This window comes from Venturia canescens, chromosome 4, assembly GCF_019457755.1.
Source record: "Venturia canescens isolate UGA chromosome 4, ASM1945775v1, whole genome shotgun sequence".
NCBI lineage: Eukaryota > Metazoa > Arthropoda > Insecta > Hymenoptera > Ichneumonidae > Venturia > Venturia canescens.
The window spans coordinates 23,618,601-23,639,505 of record NC_057424.1 but is presented as its reverse complement, the minus strand read 5'-3'; the positions used below and the strand labels follow the sequence as shown (position 1 = coordinate 23,639,505).

Here is a 20,905-nt window from a genome sequence, read left to right as displayed (position 1 = left end):
CTCTCTACATTTCCCTTTGAAAGTTTAGCCAGTGATCTCTGTTATTACTGGCGTAACTCACCGACAACTATTTGTAACTCACAAGGATAGTCACCTCGTCGTACCCCCAGAACCTGGGTCGAAAAATGCATTTTTTTGTAGTTCACATCAAAGTATAAACGACGACAAACAATTAGCTGCCCACTCGCAAAGGGGTGAAATGAATTCCTAAAATTCAGTGGTTTTCTAGTTTTTTTTTTCTTGTGTCTTTGAAACTGAAATATAGAGATAGGACAAAAGTTTGAGGGGCAAATTTATTCATTTTTCAGTGCTCTGCAATAATATGTAATCGAATATTGTAGAGATTTTTTAATTCATTTTATTTTTATAAAAAAACGTGTCTTTTCGTACGTTTTTCTCTAGTTCTCTGTACGTAGGGACACTATAAAAATTGATATTATAGGGACGCTATAAAAAATGGAGGAACTGAGCATGTACAATGATACAGATACAGAGGTTAAGAATATACACGAGTGACTGACACACCCACGAACACAAAATTGTCACAATACAATATAAAAATTTGGAGCAATTTTGACCCGATTCGAAATATTTACCAATTATTCACGGAGAGACTTTTATACGAATATTTCGGATGAATTGGCTACAAAAATTTGCTATGTTTTATAGCAAATGCTGTTCTATATCGCCATTCTATTACATTTCACCAAAGTACATAGTAATTTTGATACCGAAAGCAGGTGTCTCAAATTTTACTATGTACGACAGGCAAAATTTAGGTCTGCGACATTCTTGCATCGAACGATGTAGCGATATCCGAATGTCACTCATGTCTTTGGCGAAATGTTAAAAATTGGTGAATTGGACTGGACAAATTGCTTGAAATTTTACTATGTGCCACTGGTTCATTTTCATGTTTATACTCGCAACGACGCCTTTATAATTGGTGGGCGCATGAATTTTGCTATGCTATTGAGCAAAATTCAATGCAGTAAAAAGGAAAATACGAAACTATGCAATTTTTGGTATAGCACAGAGAAACGACTGCTATGTTATTTCCTAAATTTTCATCAAATCATTTCATTATTTACTATGTTTTTGATGAAAATTCGCTCGGTGTTGATTTTTGATATAGTACAGCGCGTTATTTACCATGGACTGTGGTAATGGTTCCCCAAACTTTTGCATTATATTTGACACACTCTGTAACGATTATTATTATAATATCGATATGGTCCGACGTTACTATTGTTGCCTTTTCCACAAGCTATTGTTAAATTTCATGTTTTTCTCCGACGAAAAATCCAATCCAGTCTTTGATTTTTTACCGTTGCGAAATCGTTGTGCGTTCCGGAAAATCTTTCGGTCGAATGGTTCTAAAAGTGGTTCACCTTCGAGGAGGATACGCTAGTTTAATTTTTTTTCGCCTTGCGAGATATCTTGATTCGATGTGACGAGACGATACTGGCTGGAGAGCGACGCAGGAGCGGAGAAACAGAGGGGAAAAGGCACGAGGGAGAAAGCTCTCGAAGCTCTTTAGCTACGATCATCGCGCGTTGATATCGATTTCTTTGCAACGAATGATAGATCCAGCGACGATTTATCTCTCGTAGCTTCCTCGCTTGTGTTACTCTACTCCCGCGGCACATTCGCCCCGCGCTCTTCTTCTCGTTTATTTTCTTCATTATTTTTATTTCTATACATGTCGGTGAACACACATCTATTCGGTGTGAAAAGCGGAGTCTGTGCACACATCGCAAGCCCTTCGAAGTCTTTCGGGCTCAAACGAAAGGGCCTCGTTCGCACGTCCTTTTACTTTTAAGCGTTCGACACACACTACATTAGGTGGCCAGGTGTGTCCCGCGTCTTTCGTCTTTCGTTTTTCTTTCTCTTTAAGCCTTTCTTTATTTCTCCTACATTCATCAGTGGCGATCGTCCCGTCACCGGCGTTTTATCCGATCGAAATTCGATATTCAAATTTCTCCTGGAGCTCCTCCTTCCGTCCTAATTTTTATTTCCTTTTCTCCACGTTTCGTATCTCGAGGAGCGTACAACGGAGTATATTCGTATCGAAGAAATCTATCGATCCTTTCGGTACACTCGCTAATAACTCGTTAGCAAAGGGTAATGTTTAATCGTATACAAAACAGTTGGCCAAAGTGATTTCTCTTCCGATAATTAATATTCTCATTCGAAATAAGAGCAAATTAGAGAGGGGAGACTAACGAGCAATTAGGAAAGGCGCAAAAACTACGGCACACGAAAATGTGTCTCTTTTTCTATCAATAAAGCATCAACGTTTCGATAATAAAAGAGAGACACGATAAAAGTAACGCTCCGAGGGGACCATAAAAAATTGGAGAAAGAGAGAAAAAGGCGGGCAAGCGCATCATCACGTCCGCGAATTTCTCCGGTTTGAAAATGACGGGATAATGACTGCTGGCTCTCTTGCCTTATGCCACTGGATGCCCGTGAAAGATAAATGCTCGAGTGCAGTGTTGGTGGGCCCCGCCATCCTCTGCACTCTCTTTCCTCGCGAATCTTTTCCCTCGGTTTGCAAAAGACTTCCGCATCCGGCGCCCTCGCGAGAAAAGTCTCGGTATTTCTACACGCTTGAGAATGAATTAATAGTGGGGGTCTGCGAGGAATTTAGTACGAGGAGCTTGCGAAAGTGGAATTGCCCCTCGAGGGGGTAAAATACTCCTCGGTAGAGAACGGTAGGCACATTTTCTTACTATATGTAACTCATGGATGCGTGGTGACAATGCAAAAATTCTCGGCTCCGCACGTCTCTATAGGTACACCGACACGCAACATTGAAGAATTTATAGCATGCACAAATATAGATTCGACTGTAAAAGAAAAACCCAAACGAGCGTGCACCATTTTATTCGCTTAATTTGGAGTGCTCGACACGATAGAGGAACAAAGTTTTGACAACGACTACAACAGATCCATAAATTTGAACGTTCTGCTCGATTGGTACCTGTAACGAAGAAAATTCTAGAGAAAAGTATTACGATTGCAGCATTAATTCGAAGAGAAATAATAAGAATTGTTCTATCCACCATAGTAAAAAAACCAGTACCCATGCCTTTTATTCGAAAGACTCAAGACTGTTTTTCTCTGTAAGCATAGCAAAAAGTTTTTTCAGTCACTTCGAATATTTATATTGTAAAGTATGCTGGGGCAACCCTGAAAAAAAACTATAATTATGGTAAAATGTCACACGCATTCGGTGCATATTCGTGTATTTATCATAGAATTTACTATGCTGACAGTGAAAATTTGTGATTTACAGTACATTTCGATTTATCAGGAGGTGCTTGTCTGGCATGACGAATAACACACTCGAAAATAGAACGAAATATAGTTCTGACGTGCATAACTTTTTGCTATGCTCGTGAAGCTGTTTAGAATTCGCGAGGGACGAAAAATATGAAAATTTGAAAACTACTATGCTGTTTGTAATCGGTGGCTGAATACTTTGAAAATTCTTGAAAAATAATATATTCCTCACTGTACAAAATGAATTCGTTTTCCCCGTGTATTTTTGCCTATTGGGACAAATGCACGAGTCTCCCCGGTGAGTTGTACTCGGCTACTCGAGTCGACCGTTAAATCGACGAATTCATCAAGGAATGTACGCGATTACGTATAATTTATTTATACGCATTCTCGAGGCGTTCCAGATGAGAGAGAAAATTCTTCATGCGATGAGTATGCAAAGACAAAAAATCATGTGTAAGAATGATGAGGAGAAAAAAACTCGTCACAAAGTGGATGAATAAAGGCGCCTCTAGCGGTCTATTTTTTGTCTACCCCAACAACACACTACATTCGTTATTACTTTTTCGTTTGTAATTCAGTGCTCACTTCCGGCACATAGCGGGGAAATTTGTAGCATAGATGAGCCACCAATTGCGATTACTCATTCGCGGTTAAGATCGCCTTTATTCAAACGCATATACATATATTTAATTATTTATTATATTTGTACACATTTATGTGTGTATAGTATACACGGATATTTATTATATAGGAATATAAATCGGATAGAGAAAAAGGAAATTAACGACATTCGTTGCTCGTCGTTAGGCATCCAGGCACAGACAGCGACACGCGGTAAACGATTACGGTGATTCCTCTTCAAGTGCATTTCACGTATACGTTATATACATGTATTGAGACGATAGAACGAAGAGAGTTCTTTCTTTCATCTGTATATCACAAAGATCCGTCGAGTCACGTGCCCACAGCTATGTACAGTCTACCTAGTGTAAATATCGAGAATAATAGACGAAGAGGAAGAAAAGCTTCGAACCAAGTCCCGGGCTCACCCCACTCTCGTATTATATTATTCACACCACGCGCTTATTGCGAAAGCATGCAGTTGTTATTAGAGTTACGATAATCAAATATAAACAATATCGCTGTGCACGCATTGCATGAAACGAATACGGGGGTTCCAGGCACTTCTCCAACTTTCAACAAACGACTCTAATTTTATTCTTTCGGCATCAACTATACGACGAAGAAAATCATTTTCAACATATGACTTTACGTTCAATTATTATTTATTCCGAATGTGATTTAACCATTTTTTTCGTCCTTAAGTGAGACTTAAGTGACACTTTTATTGTTTATGTTTTCTGCCGGTTATTAAGGTAGTTTTGTACTTTTGTTGAAGTCTTAAGAACCGGCTGAAATTTAAATATGCTGTAACAACAGCCTTCATGGACCGACGGAAGGTTACAACGTCTTAACATTATCTAAAATCATCGATAAAATCAATATTACATGATTCATATATTTCTACGTAAGAAAATAAAAAAAAAAGAAATATATTTTTTATATATGCGGAATAACTAAATATATTTTAAATATAAATTCTTTTCATAGGCTTTATTTGTTTTTTGTTTTTTTTTTTTTTTCATAGCACGACAGGCAAAGTGTACAAGCTCTGACTAAACCGTGTAGCCAGCAGTACCGCATAACCATTAAATTTTATTGTACACCGCAGTCCAAACTTTTAGCTCGTACGTGCACATACAGAACGACCTTGAAGCCAAAACTCGTCAATGTTGCGTCGAACATTGGAAACGATGATTTTCGTTAGCGGTCGCAATAGGAAAAAAAACGTGGGAAGCGTATACAGTTTGGAGCAGGGTGAATAGCCAAGCCCTGGGAGGGCTTTGAGAAGTTTTCCTATCGCCGTTGGTGGTTGTTACATGGATAATTGGTCGAAGCGCATGCACACTCGGCGACGATGTGTACAATGTGTGCGATCTGGTACATAGAAGACTCCGTGATCCGTACAGCTCTTTTTCTCGCTTTATCTTTGCCAACGACAAAGTGATGCTTATTCTGTACATGCCTAGGCCATACAATGGAGTGCGAGGCGCGGCGGCAGCGTATTACCGCAATTACCATTATTATTGCAATTATGAGGATTGCCCGTGGCGAGTGAGAATTACCCTCGGACATATACATTGACTTTTCTCTGTCTTTCCTCCTGGTCCATTTTCTCCCTTACCTTCTCCGCGTATGCTCGTACTTCAACGCGCGTATGAACGCGAGTTTGGCTTCACATCTCACTTCACGGGCGATATCCTGCTGCACATGCATCGTTCATTTTCTTTTTCACCCCGTAGTTTCCCGTGTACGTGCAAGCCACGGATTCTCCTTGCAAAGCGAACACTAAATTCGTTTGAAATCGTTTTTTATGGCCAAACGTACGGATATCGCGGTGAGTTTATCTCGAAAAGTTTTATCGGCTTTTTCACCGTACAGATTACTTCACTGGCCTCAAGTTACCTTATTCGAGAGCCTGCTCAAATGATATTTACTATTCCATTGAAAAGCACGCTTTTTTAACTTCCACGAAATTATTATCATGAAGACGAAGTTTTCAAGCATTTTTCAATTACCGACGTTATTTACCGGAGTTTCGTGTTCCGGGGAACGGAATCTCTTTTGCGAGAATATTTCAAGGATTAGCACTACTCGATAGCATATTCTCTCGCTTCTCGTAGCTCTTCCATGCTTCAGAATCATCCAGACGCCCGATGTTGGCATTATGAGAACACTTGTTTGTCCGGAACGAGCGCGTTCATCCCACAACGCGATGATTGTTATTCAGTGTGACGAATATTTTTCCTACAGAAATAAACCTGCGTGGAAACAGACGAGTTCTATGATACTCCTCACCCCTACTCCCATACTTTGATCATATTTTTCTTCACATCACGGAGAGAGAGAATATCGCGCGAATTTTGTCCGGTGCATTAAACGTCACCGTTAGACGTAGCGGTGTTTTATCGCCGACGCTTGATGCGCACGCGTGTCGAAGAATAGACGAGATCGTTTTATTCAGGGTTGCCGATGTGCCATTATTTCACAATTGCTTTCAACTTTTACTTCGTTTTTTCGCCATTTCAATAGATTCGTCATCATTTTTGGAACGACGTTTATGCGGGATCGGATATAAACGCGCGGCTTTCCACGCACAGAATGTTTTTCCTCGTATTCCGGCAAGAAATACACACGCGGTTTTTCTCGAGGAAGAACCCAAAAATTAGTATGAGCGGATCACATATCAATTCTCAATATAAATTTTTCCAACGATTATATTCCGAAACCCGCACTTTCACGCACTTCAACTCATGCGATAGCCCTGTCGATGTTCAGTGTACTCACATTGTTCGAGGCGCGTGGAGTGATTTATTTTCTTCGAGGTAAGACAGATCATAAAATTTCGTCCATTTTGATCTAATTTTTGCCTGTACATTAAAATTATGAAACTACGGGATAAACGGTTTCAATGTTATTAAAAAAATTAATTTAATATCCTTATTCCATGTAAGAATCATTAACGCAGTTCAAATTTGGGCTTATCCTACTTTTTTTTTAAATTATTAATTAGTTTGTGAAATTTCGCAGTTTGGGGTAACTCCGAACGGCTTGTTTGGAGGAATTTCGGACATTCTGTTTTTACCCCATATGGATCGATTTTTTTCAAATGTCAGTAACGTCGTAAATATATATCAAATAAAACACCAACGTGTGATGTTGAGTGCATAAATGTAGCAGCGAACTATATGGAAACAAAAAGTTACTTTTGTTTTGAAAAATATAAAAATTTACCATCTGAAAACTGGATTATGTAAATCGGGTGTGAAATGTGAGCTCACAAATTTGCACAAGCGAATAAAACGAATCGAAAATATGTTTGCGATTTGTATAGGTTGCATGCACTCTAGATTCAGCCCAAAGGCCGTCCGGAATTACTCCGAATAAGGTTCGGGCTAAATCCGAATTTTACGGCGTGTTATTTTTTGCTAAAAATCTATCAATATTTTCATCTATTTATTAAAATTTACATCGGGAATCGTAAACAAGATATCAAAGAGTAAAATATTTTTTGATTCCCTTTATTTTATAATTTCATCACGTGGCCGGTTATTATTAATAAATTTCCTTCAGGCAGTCAGAATTAGCCCAATTTCCTCTGTGTGTGTTTTCAAGCATTTGGTATTCTCCGATAATTGAGTCCTTGAAAAGAGAACTGAATGACGGCTCGTGAGAAAAATATGCGAAATCGAATAATTTATTTTTTGATATCCCGCACAGGAACGAGTTGTTCCATCGTCGCGGGAAGGTAAAGGCGAACGAAGAATGACAGTAGGTAAATGCCTCGGTGGTATAAAGTCTATACATATATTGGGTCTGGTAGAGCAAGATCGGTAGGAGAGAATAAAAAGATAATTTAATAGTGCGATAGGGAAGCTGGCGAAGAGCGCGAGTAGCTCGCTGCCTGGTATCAATTTGTCCTGGCTCGTATATGTGTGTATACCGTATGCAGTAGCCCATGCAGCAACTCGAGAGAGACTTGGCGAGAAAACGGCTGGCGCGAGCCGAAGGTCGCTTTGTTCCTCGCCGCTATCCAACATTTTATCAAAATTCTCCCTCCTGCAGGACACGCAAAAGGGGCCACGGCGGAGGTTTCTCTCGTATACATCGGTATAGCTTCGTCCTAGACTCTCATCTCACACGCACACGGAGAGATCGATTTACCCTACATGCAAAGAGTCAGCGCGTACGAATGATTATCGTTGCGACGAGATCTCTTAACGATGGATAATTGTCCCAGATTATAAGGCGAAATAACCTTCGAGCGTGAAACGTAACGTTAAAAATACATTTCATTTATACATATAATTGGAATTATTCGCGGCGGAATCGGGAAAGTCATGGGAATCGGCTAATTTCTGTGTCGCTTTCACGTTATTTCAGTCTTTTCGAAGAAAATCTGAGAAATTATGGATTTTCTCATGACAAATGAAACATCGAGGCTGCCAAGTGAGTGAAGAAAATTCCAATGAAATTTCATGACGTTCACTCCACTTTGAATACACCTTCGACGAACCTTCCGTCGATGTTTTGGAATTTGAAATTGTGAGAGATATTTCAAAAACGATCTTTCAAAAACGAGAATAACAAATTTTTTTTTCGCGTCGAAGTGAAGGCCGAGCCCGAGGCGTTACTCCAATTTGTTTTCTGCCGTTTTTTTTCAAAGAAAATAAAACAAAATAATAATAAAAATGCAGTCGATGCAAGACGATCGATTATTTTCGTATTATCGATCCTGTTAAACGACTCGGGAGGTAGAAAGAACGAGAGAAGTAGGTGGAGATGTTTTTTTACAATAATACGCTGGACACGAAAGTGTTCGATCGATTTCAATAATTCGATCTTTCATATAAAATGCCTGGCAAGATTGGACTCGGTCCATGTTCCGATGCGTTCCGCGTTCGTCAACGTCCATCATCGTATCTGCATATAATTGCATCCTCGTGCGTGGGTTTAGGCGAAAAGAAAAAATTATTTCTGCAACGTATAGGAGCGACGAAATTGGGCGAATGGGAATAAAAAAAAAAAAAAAAAAAAATCTGTAGCGCTGATATTGCGTATGAGAAAAAACGGTGCTTGGTGCAAGTTTAGTGGTCTGAAAATTGAATAACTTTTTATTTTTTCAAAATTTAAAGAAAACAAAATAATTGTTCAATCACAGAAGTTCATAATTTTCCGACGCACTTTATTCTGTCAAGAAGTCAAGAATCTTTGGTGTCCTTGAACTTGACGAGGGCCCCGAAAGGGATGAACAGAGGAAGGAAGCGAGAAAGGCAGGAAGAGAGCGAGAAATATCTCGTCCCTGTCGACGTCGTACGCCGAAGCATGTTGATCTTCTCTCATATTTCTGTCCTCGAACACTCTTCGGTAAAGCGTTTATGATTTCATCAAGGTGTGACCGAAGACAAATGACGTTGATACGACAAAATGTCTAAGGGGTGCTGCTGATCGTGATCTTTTGCTCACTCTTAAAGTGCGCCACGTTCCGTTTCATCTTTACGGTGCTTAAATTATTCTACGTGTGAATCCATGGGCCATTTCATGCTAATAAGCACCGAAAATGCTCTGCCAAAGAAGTGATCACAACCCTGTTTTTCAGACTCGAAATATCAAAAATTCCCTTCAACAGAGTTCGTTGCTGCAATAAGCGTGAAACCCTCGAGTACACGAATGTGCTACAAATTCATAAATACATCTGCGCACAACGCGACGAACGCATAGCGTTAAGCGTGTGCGCGAGCGCAAATGAAGACGTTACGAGTACCCGCGGACGAATGATTAGTGTGCACCCTGCTGGTGTCCGATGGGCGTATTGCCCTCACAAGAAGACGAGATCGGCGTGTGCGTCATTAGTGCTTTTCTTGCTTTCAAATTTCTTAACCGATCCGAACCAAGACGAAGATGACGACACGATTTTTGTCGCACCTTCCCCTCTTTCTTTCACCATCTCTCCCCTCTCCTCATCGTATTTATGGCTATGAATATTAATTATACAGAAGATAAGTTAAAAAAAAAAGGAACTGAGATGGTTGCTGTATTTTTGAGTCAAGTGTATTTCTTTCATTCGACCTACTCGATGGTATCAATCATCGTGTCCTTTAATTGAGGAAGAGGACTCTCTCGTTGCCCGATTGTTATCATTGTGATTATGACTATTTTTTCATAATCCATTATCTATATTTGTATGTATATTCTAACATATGTACCGTATGGCACGTAGTTCTGTGACCGACGCACAAGAATATGCATATAGACGCGTTTAATCACCCGCAGAGAAGCATCTCTTCTCCTCCTATTCATCTAGCTGCCCAGGAGCTCCGCAGACACTTATAATACATATACGCAAAAAAGCCTACCGAGAGAGATCAACTCTCCTGCTGGACATCTAGCACGAGCTCGTACACACTTTGCCATTATTACACGTATTATATCTTCGCAGCAATCATTTTTCTAATTCCGTGTTTTTATTCCTTTTGTGATGTTCTCAAAAAATTAGGCAAAAACGTATCTCCCTCGTTTATTAACGTTCGTATGATTATTATTATTGTGATTATATTTGCTATTTACGGTACTGTATTGAAAGCCTGGATAATTGAGCCGATGTGAAATCGAGTCGTTCTGACAATAATTTAATACCGTTCTCCACGGTGGGGAATCGTTATCCCCCATAATTGAGTTTCAATCGACGAAACTTGGCGAAATTCACGAAACTCCGCGTCAACACAGAATCGTGATCATTTTGTGAATTCGTTTATGAAGTCTCTTTGGTTGATTTTTCCTCCTACCCAACATCGCATCGTTGATGCTGATTTCTTGACACGTAACAAACTTTGTTATATACGCATGTACGAGTCGCAAGGTAGGGAGGAAAAGGGAAAGAGAGAGGGAGAAAAATGCAGTAGCACATACAATACAAAGTCTCCCTGCGCGTCACCATCTATCATTCTGTCAGCTAGGAGATTTCAATTTGCTCTCTTTTTGCTGCATTACCGCGCCAAGGAAGCGCAAGGAGCAGGGGCTTTAAAAGATAGGCTGAAAGAAGCGAGGGGAAAGATCCGCGGCGAAAGAGCCCCCGGCGCGAGACGGGCGGACCTCTGTGTGCAAAATTGTATTTAATTGTGATTGACTGCTAAGTGGAGATGAGAGAAGATTCTTTTACTACGTACAAACTCACACGTTTGCATACAAGCTAAAGCCAATTTTTGTTTATCCCCCTTGGAGAAAAAGCATTAGATACGAACATGCATTTGTGTGATTTTTGCATAGAAGAGCGTTACAAATCAGTCACGGCAAGCCGACTACAATGTACACGTACAGCGGGTTGTAAGCACTTTCCAGATCTTTCGCGGACTCCGAATACGCGAGCTTGGTCATACTTTTATTACAAGAACGGATCATCCTTTCGTTCATTTTAAAACATCGTTACGCGCTGAATATTCTTTTTGAATAAGACCGACAACGCGATTTCAGTCACTATCCGAGCCTCATCTTCTCATATTTTTAAGCAGGTCTGAGGTAACGCCGAATTTGATCGAATTCAATGAAGCCTCGCCCAGCGCAAACTGGATCGATTCAATCGGACTCGCGTTGCATACGAATCGATCCGTGTTCTAGGATCAAAGTCTTTTTTTTCCTCCATCGATTAAGGAAGTTCACGCGAATCTAATGGAAATCGAAAATTTTAACTTTGAGAGTTGAAATTTGGAAATATGCTAGAAATATACGGATTGCATTTATTCCCGGAATTATTATTGGATCTATCGTCTAGTTGTCGAGAAAACAATTAACGAAAATCAGACTTTTTGAAGGGCTATTTCATAAAATAGGATCCTCCGAATTTTAAAGAGCCAAATATCAGAATAAGAAAATACAATCTTTTTAGATATCAATGATGTCTCGAGAAAGCCTTGTTAACGGTGAAAATCACTTGGGAATGGAAAAAGAAAAGCACTTGTTTGAGGTTAACGAGTAATAACGACACAAACGGTGGAAGGTTCGACAACAGCATGAGCCAGCTGATTTAAAATGTGGACGTGCATATACAAACAGAAAAATGGTTGTTGTCACATTTTGCTTGACGATTTCACTACGAAAGTATTTAAACCGCTATCGTTATATTAAAAATTTATAAATCTCAACAAATAAGTTACACATTATTATTTTAATAATTGGGAGAGTAAATTTTAATCGTTTCATCGTTCATCAAAAGAGGAGAAAAGTTCAGTTGCTTTTTTGAATCACAAGTAGCGCATGATCTTCCTTAATTATTTATAAAATAGAGAGGGGAAAGTAAAAACAATGAGAGAATTTTTCATGAGAAAATATATTTACAAATTCAGCTAGTGCTCCGCAATAACTTAGGAAAACAAAACTCTCGTTTTTTATACATACATTATTTACATGCGTCGTTCTCTTTTCAAATTTTTTTTCCCTAAGTATAGTAATATGTACAAGAGATCCATTGGGTCAATTATCATTTATTTCTTCATACGATCACACTTGCTCAGACATTCCAGGCAACAATATTATTTTCTCTCATTCTTTCCGAGACATTCAATCTTTCTGCAATTTCTCATAGCAGCAAGTCTTTGCAATTGAGTTTATATACATGTATCTAAGAGCAGTCGCGTTTCGTCATTCTCTCTGCAAAAGTTCGTAAAGCGCTGATATGTAAGTCTGGGCCATTTGGAGAGTCTCGAATTTGCTGAGTTTTCTATCGTTTCCCAGGCTCGGTACAACGTCGCGTAATCTGTCGAAGGCATCGTTCAAGCTGTTCATTCGTCTTCGTTCACGGGCATTAGCCGCGAGTCGTCTTTTCCTCATGACTTCAACGCCCGGTGTTCCAGGGTTTTTGACTTTTTGCACGTGTCCAGGAGTCAGACTGCCACCAGTCTCGGAGGATCCGTACTCGGAATCGATACCATTTTCGCTCATCATGTCTTCGTCCATCGATTGATATCTGTCGGATGTGTCATTGACGCGCAACGCTGCACTCTGCTGATTCTGGATCGGATCCTCGTTCTTCGGGAAAGATCCTCCGGTGAGAAAGAGTACGTTCGTCCTTGAGGGAACGAAGAGACTCGACGTAACGTCACTTTTCGGTGCGAAGATTTCATTTTTCGATGGATCGTAGGCCGGATGTCCTTTCGACGTGAGGCACGCTTCGGATTGACCGTTTGTGTAACTCCGGTGGTGGTGAGGGCCGTGTTCCATGCTCGTTTTTTGATTGAAATGCAGGTTGACGTAGGGCTGTCGGTTCGCAGAATTAAGCACTTCGTAACGATTCTCGTACAGCTGATTGGTCCCGTTGTGAGAATTGGCTCGGTAAGCGAGCTTGGAAAGTTCCATTTTACTGTTTCTCATCGCAACTTCCGTCGTTGCTAGAGATTCGTTGATATTTTCAGCCTCTTGATGATAACCCTCGTAGAACTCGGCGAAATTGAAGAGATTCATGGGCGCGTTGAAGTTGCTCAAGTTCTCATTGCTATTGCAGCTCCGATGATCGCGATCGGCAACGTGATGATTGTTTTGTTGACTGTCGATCGAGCTCACGCTACCGCAACTGCTGCCACGTGATCGCGGCGGATGGGGATAAGACTCTTGATGATGAACGGGCCAACCGGCACGTCCTGTGCTCGATGCTGGTGGATTTGATTCGGGGCTACTCGCCGAGCCGTAGCCCTCCGAATCGAGCAGATCGTACTGTTGAAAGCACGCGTAGCTCGTCATCGTGTGCTTAATCGTATCGTTTGAAATCCGATTATTTGAACTGTCTTGTTTCGACGTCAGGGGGGGTCGAATACAAACGAGTTGGCAAAAGGGTCACTCTTTTCCTGCACTGGTTCACGACAGTCTTGAGCCACTCGCGTTCTCCACGAGCACTGGAGACACAAGTGCTGAATACGAATAGCTCGATGGTTGATCGCGCCTGGAAAGCACGATACTCAAATTCCCCAACTATAAGATCGTCCCCAACACAACGGACCAATGCTTCGATAATGTTTGCTCGATCAATGCTCAATCATGAAAGATTCAATCACTTTTTTACTGCAGTGCTTCGATCAGCTCTGACAGAATGGGCGAATCTAATTCAAATTATTTAGCACGTGACACTCCGCAAGGGTTGGACGATATCGAGTTTGTTGACTTACTCCAAGTTTCTGAGAAGGTGTCTTATGTACATCTCCAGCACGGGCCGGAGTTTTGCGTAAACTGACGAGTCGAGTGGCGAGTAAGACTCTAGTAACTTCTTGACTCCTCTTACGATCTCGTGGCTGGACCACGCTGCCCGGTATTCTCATTCTTGGGGGATGTTGGTGGTGGGGAGAGGCGAACGGGAGAAGGAGGAAGAGGAGGTGGAGGGTAACCGTGGAGGGCCTCAAGGCCTTGGGCCTCGTGCGTCTCGTTGTGGTAGGAGAAAAACGTCGTTGCGAATGGGATGGAAAGAGAGAAACGGAGACGAAGAGAACGAGCCCTTCTTCTCTCCATCCCTACTCCTTCGGATATTTCCTACTTCGTGTCTCCCTCTGTGTTGTTCGTTTCCTCGGGGCCCTTCATCAGCACAGCCACAAGTGGGCAAAACTCTCTTTGTAAGAGCCGCGATAACGGCCACGCCTTCTCCCTCTCGCTCTCTCTTCTTCTGTCTTTTTATTTCTCGCTCTTGCTTTTTCTCGATCTTTTGTCTTCCTCTCTCGTTCTCTCCCTCCCTTAAATTTTTGTTTCCTCCTGTGTTCTCGATCCCGTCCGCAGAACGGCGACGGGACCTTCTTCTTTTTCTTCGTCCTTACCGCGCAGTGTCTCTGCTGGGGGCTAAAGGCGCTGGAAGGATGAGTAAAAAAATGAGAATCCTGCCACTCCGTTTACGGGGGTTACTGGAATAACTTATCGTCAGGCGTCAAGACTACCGGCTTCGGCAGTCGGGTTTTCGTACATGTTAAGGGAGCCTGCTGATTCAACTTTTTGACATTTTATTTTTCTTCCCCGCGTGCACAAGCTGCGTCCGCATTAACGTGCAAGCCTTTCCAAATTTTCGAAATCTCTTCCACATTGGCAAGTGCTCAAATCACAAAATTCCATTGCTTCCTTTGATGTCGCGTTATATAATGTGGTCCGCTATTAGCGATGACAGGAACTCGCATTCCGCGGGCGTACGACGCTGACATTGATTTCAGACACATAAGTAGATGCACTCGTCGACTGTTATTTTTTTTTGTTTTTGTACACACAAGTATAGAATGGTAAACGCGAGGGTTTGCCATCGTACCGCGGAGATCTGCTCCCGTCTTCTCTTCTCTTTCTTTTTCATACTCCTCTTCGAGCATCTTCCTCGATTTATGTTTCTTTGATTTGCATAAGAACTTCTTGCCCCGTCTCGCATAGTCTTCGTGACCTGATGGAGGCCCATCGTTCCTCGTCGCGTAAATTCAGAACCGAGACATCGAAAGAGCGGCACAAAGCGATAATAAATCTTACAAATTACATATATACTGGGAGAAAAATAACAGAACATGTTCCGTAATAAATTATTCAAGTGGCCATAATTCAATTGAATTTATAATCGATTTTTATTTATCTTGTGTGCTTCGTTCCCGTGTCTAATTAATCGGGCGATCGAGAGTGATTTTTTTTCTAATCTAATACGCGCGGATCAGTGGAATAATGAATACAATAAGTTTTATACGATGCGCGGTGACATTCGAATCAATTGATTCTTCGGTTAATGTAATCATCTTGAATATTATGCTCGGAGGAAGAAAAGAAGATGGAAAGTTGAAGGACCGCCTCTTCGTGACCCGACTCTTCTTCTTTACGACCTGCAAACTCGAAGGACCCAAATTATCCGTCGTTGCAAGTTCCGATCTTCTGTGTGTGATCTCATCCGCGCTCTATGCCGGTAACGCCAGCTCCTTTTACCGTCGAGATATTTCTACCCCCTCCTCGTACTCTCCCCTCATCCTCGCACTTACTTTACGACACTTTAAACGCCCTGCGGGGTTGGCAAAGTGTGGACAAATTTGACTGCTTTACGAGCGGGGACCACGAGAGGATACTTTACGAGGGCTAATGTTTTCCCTCCGCTTTCTTTTCCGACTTTTTATTCTTTCCTTTTTTCTCCATTTACTCCGGTCCTGCAACTAAATATCACGCAACCCTTTCATCGTCTAAACGTTCGAATCAATTCATTTTCCAAACGAAAAAAGTTACTATTTTCCTCTGCAAAAGTCCTCGTTAAGGTACGAAACGATTTTCTTAAGAAAGTCTTGAAATTTACACAGAATTCAAATGGATAGTGTAGACTGACACGCGTATCAAATTTTAAGGGGTTCGACTTATTGGTTTTTGAGATAAACGTCTTTAAAAATGAAGAAAAATACACAGGGTTGCAGGGACTATGCGTAAAAAATCGTTTCCATATTACGAATGAACGCTTCTTACGAAGTTTATGAAAAAGTACACAACAACAATGAAGTATTATAATGAAGGTTTGGGAAAAAAATCGAGATGATTGTCTCATTAGTAATAAATATATATTACGTTAAAGATTGAACGAAATTGATCCATTTCCCTTTGCGCTCTCTGATGCGATTTTTTACATAAAAACTATAGCATTTCCACGAGGGACGAATAAAATTTCGGATTCAGTCAGTGACGGACCGCCGATTAATAAATGGCTTGTAATTTCATTCGCCAAAAGATAAGTTGAAAAAATGTATTTACAATTTTGAATTAATAACTCTGACATTAATTTAAAGTGATTATATCTTTAATTAAGGAGTAAATTCAATCTAATTTAGACACTCATATAAAATATGATCCTTCGGGCATGATGTAAAGGAATGTGGGGCAAAGTGGGCACTCTAAGCGATTAAGCTACATGTATCGTTTTACATATGGTCTTTCGTCTACTGTCTACTGTTGTGTCCAAAAACTGAATCCCCATGCTTATTTTCCATATCCTTAAAAAAAAAAATTATGGGGCAAAGTGGGCACTTGCTCCGAGAAAAAAAATGCTCAAATCACAATTTAAACTAATTTTCACACATGTACAATCAAATTGGAAGAAATTTGAATTTTTGAAAAAAAAAATGAAAACGGGGCAAAGTGGGCACTTCGTTGCGAGGAAAAATTTTTATGCCCACTTTGCCCCTTTTTTTTTATAATGAAATTTTGGTAAGAGGAAGTTATTAAAATTGTGAATGTTCGCGCTTACCTCCATTTGGCAAAACGCAACTCACATAGTAATCACCCGTCTCAAAATATGAATTGTACCTTTTCATGTGCGCAGTTGATTTGAAAATTAGTTTTAAGAATAAACATCATCCGCACTGTTCAAAATGTTACGAAATCACTGCATCACGTCACCTGGGAAATATTGAAAAAAAATGAGAAACCAAACACTGCAAGGAGGAGAACGCAGCCTCGATCCAATCTCACTTTCGATTAAAAATTCCAAATTTTTTGCCACTGGACCCATTTTTCCTTCCCTCATCAGAAATTTAGCTCTCAACTCTAAATATCCTTCTTTCACAGAAAATTATCTTCATCCCATTTCTTTCTTGACTATCTCGTACAAAAATTAATGAAAAAACAAATTAACTCACCGGTGGCACGCGAAATTTTCTTTTACAATAAAAAAAATCAACAAAATCGAGAAAACCGAAGAAGCCCGCTAAATTTTCGCCATGCGCAACAGGTGTCGATGATGATGAAATCAGTTACCGATGCGATTTTTGTAATTAATACAAATAAAATAACCATTTCGTAAAATTACAAATTTTACAAAAAAAGTAAATTTTTAATTTTTATATTTAACATTTTCCAAGTTTTTCGTTTATTATCCCAAATTAATTGAGCAATAACACATAAAAACTTGTAGAAGTGGTTATGGAACCAGAATCTGAGGTTGAAAAAAAAATTGTTGAAAATGATTTTTTTCTTCACTTTTGGAAGTGCCCACTTTGCCCCAAAATGTACAATTTTTCAAGTGCCCACTTTGCCCCACATTTCCATACCTTAAGAAAAATCCTGATCGTCCAATAATAATTATTGAAAATATCATCTTTGATACATTTAAAAAATGTTCTCCCCCCCGTCGAGGTTCAATTGAAGCATCATCCAACTTTCTTTTCCGGCAAATTAATTATACAGGGTTTACGAAAAAAAATAACGTAAACGACGATTACAAATAATAAATGCATCGAAGGAGCCGTAAATATTTATTTTTCGTTAAGACGGTAATACCGATCAATTAATTTGATCGGTTCATTATTAATTCGAGAATCGCAGCTCAATCATCAACCAACGGTTAGATAATGAGTGTGTAATAATCCTCATAAGAGATTATGCATTTTTAAAAGTTTAAAACGCAGTTTTCTCCTACTTCTTTATAATTTAATCATCTTAGACGCATTACGGGAGCTTCTATCATCAGGATAGTAGACCACGGTAGAGCGCATATTAATCTCGCGTAAAGAGGACATGAACGTTGCACCGAGAAAAGAAAGAGAGTAAGAGAGAAGAAAAAAACGAGTCTCAGCTTCTCTACATCGAGCGTGGTCCACCGAGAGACTCGAGAGTAGCGCGGGAGAGTCATTACTCTTCTCACTCGCCCAAGAGAACTCCGAGTAAACGTGTTTACGACTTGCCGAGGCCTCCACCACTTCCAATGCCCTGCGCACTTCATCTCTCTTTCCGGTTGTCCTCTCATCCTCTTTCTCTCATTGCGCTAGGTCACTTCGTAAATTAATGCTTATTCGTCGCGACTTGTGCGAACGCCCCGATCGTACAACCACCATAAACATCGCTCGATGTATCCTATCGTGATTCTACCACGAAATTATACGAAACGAGTCAATGTATCCAGCACGCTCCATTCTCATTTTCATCTCCTTTCAACCCATTTAACAGGCTGAGTCACACGGAGTTTGTCAAGACGAAAATTACAAGATTATATTTCTGTCAATTATATTTTCACTCGAATTCTTATCGATTAGTCGTTTCCATGAAAGATGCTGAGCAGTTTCGAGCCATTTTATTAACAAAGTCAAGACTTTGTACAGGAAAAGCTGCGAAGGAAGGACATTGTTGGATGATAATGTCCTCGATTTTCAACCCCATAACTCACTAAAAAATCATCTTAGACGATTTCTCTTCGCCGACCTTAAAATTAAATCTTGGCGGTCCCCCGGCTATTCGATCGTCCACGAAAGCAGTATTTTTTTCGACGATTATTTTCTTCGGTTTCTCAACTTCCAGGTGGCCTTATTTTTTATTCTGCACGATATTCTACGGGAACATCGCTCGATGAATGGGTGAGACATAAAAAAGGGAAACTCGTGAAACGACGAGGTAAATATGGCGCGGGGGATCGGGATGAATTGGAGAATAAAGGAAACCGGAACTGCTTTGTTGGTCGCTCAGTAGTGTGAGTTTATACGACTATTACAGTGAATCCGTCGTGCGCGGTATGGAAAAAGGAAAACGAGGCTTCTGCAGTTAACTAAAACATTAACACTAGACTTTTTCGGACAACTTTCCTTCTTTTTTCATCAATTTCGTTCTCGTTTGTTTTTCGATTATCCCTGAAAGGGTGTAAATCGCGTTTTTTCACTTCTGTACAGTGCTCGAGCAAATATCAATATAGCGTGTCGAGTCGGACGTAGAAAAATTCTTTCGAGATGATTTCCAAGATTCGAAACGGAGGGAAAACTTGCAGCGATCACGAAGGGTTGCCCGCGTCTCCTTTTCGTCGGACCGAATCCAAGGGGCGTAACTTTCAACTCTCGTTTCAGCGATGCTTTTCTCGGGGTTTGATTTTTTCGTCTCGCTTTTTATTTTTACAGTTTTTCAGTGTCAAAGACGAGAGATGGCGAAGAGCGGTGCCTTTTGCAAAGGGCGGAAAGGCCGCTGCTCGAGAGACCTCATTATCCTTCGCTAATACGCAACAAATGAGCCGATCCCCACTCTTGCGTAGGCTGCTCTCTCATTTTCTCTTCTTTCCCAAGTTCCTTTCTCCCTCTTTCTGGCTGGTTCGATGTGCCGAAGGACAAAAACCAAATGCTTCATTTTTCCTCGTACAAAATGTGAATCTCACGCGTCTCCACCTTCTTGGGACGCCCATTTTTGGAGTTTCTTCGCGCTTTTACTCGTTTTATCTTCAACAACGAGATTTATGAGGAAAAACAATGTCAACTATTTTATTTATATACTTTCTTCTTTCCACAACGTTGCAAGGCACCGTTAAGCTCTTCTGAAGGACGCAAATAATACTCCGAATATTTGCAAAATTGTTAGAACATTACTTTTCAAATGGAATCATTTTCCATAAATTTTCCATAAGTCCAATGTCTATGGGAACACGCCTCCATTGTTCGTATTTTCAATACAGAACCTTCGTCGCTTAATTGTTTCGTTTTTCAAAAAAAAATCGATCAAAGAATTTAGCTGCCCGAGTTACTTCGTTTTTCGATGTAACGAGCATCTTTTTTCTGGAACTTTATTATAATACCGTAAGTCTTCCTCGTCTAAGGATCTATCGATCTATAGACATATTTGATGTATTCAGAAGCCGAGAGTATAGACACGATGATCGCTGATAATCAATTTATTGCGATTTGATAAAGGGCATATATTCATTATTACCTGCCTACGCGCTTGCTCGCTAGTTCACCAAGAGCTCCTTTCCTCTCTCGAAGAATAGTTACACTTCGCAGACAATCAACCATGATTTACAACATAATGGATCCGTTTGACTGATGTGCGTCTCGCATCTTGAAATTTTTTTTCTCTCTCTTTGCTTCTGTCTTTCTATCATCACCTCGTCTTCCTATGAATTATCTTGACTTCGCATCAGCGCGTATGTTTATTACATACAACCTCATGGAACGATACATCGTTGCATCAATATATACATTGCAGAAATGTAACAATAACTACAGGCCCGGCGTATCCTTTTCGATATTCTCTCTCTCTCTCTCTCTCTCTCTCTCTCTCA

At 40.4% G+C, this 20,905-nt stretch overlaps 1 protein-coding gene across 1 annotated transcript; it reads right to left on the bottom strand.

Annotated features, from left to right (window-relative positions):
- Nucleotides 1-12,264: 12,264 nt before the first annotated feature.
- On the bottom strand, nucleotides 12,265-14,880 carry LOC122410001 (uncharacterized). The gene has a single exon (XM_043417966.1). It carries the CDS (start codon nucleotides 13,639-13,641, stop codon nucleotides 12,547-12,549), a length of 1,095 nt encoding a protein of 364 aa, XP_043273901.1. The 5' UTR covers nucleotides 13,642-14,880; the 3' UTR covers nucleotides 12,265-12,546.
- Nucleotides 14,881-20,905: the final 6,025 nt, after the last annotated feature.

What these genes read in the sequence shown, in the direction of transcription:
- LOC122410001 (XM_043417966.1), bottom strand. Translation starts at nt 13,641, where the DNA reads ATGACGAGCTACGCGTGCTTTCAACAGTACGATCTGCTCGATTCGGAG.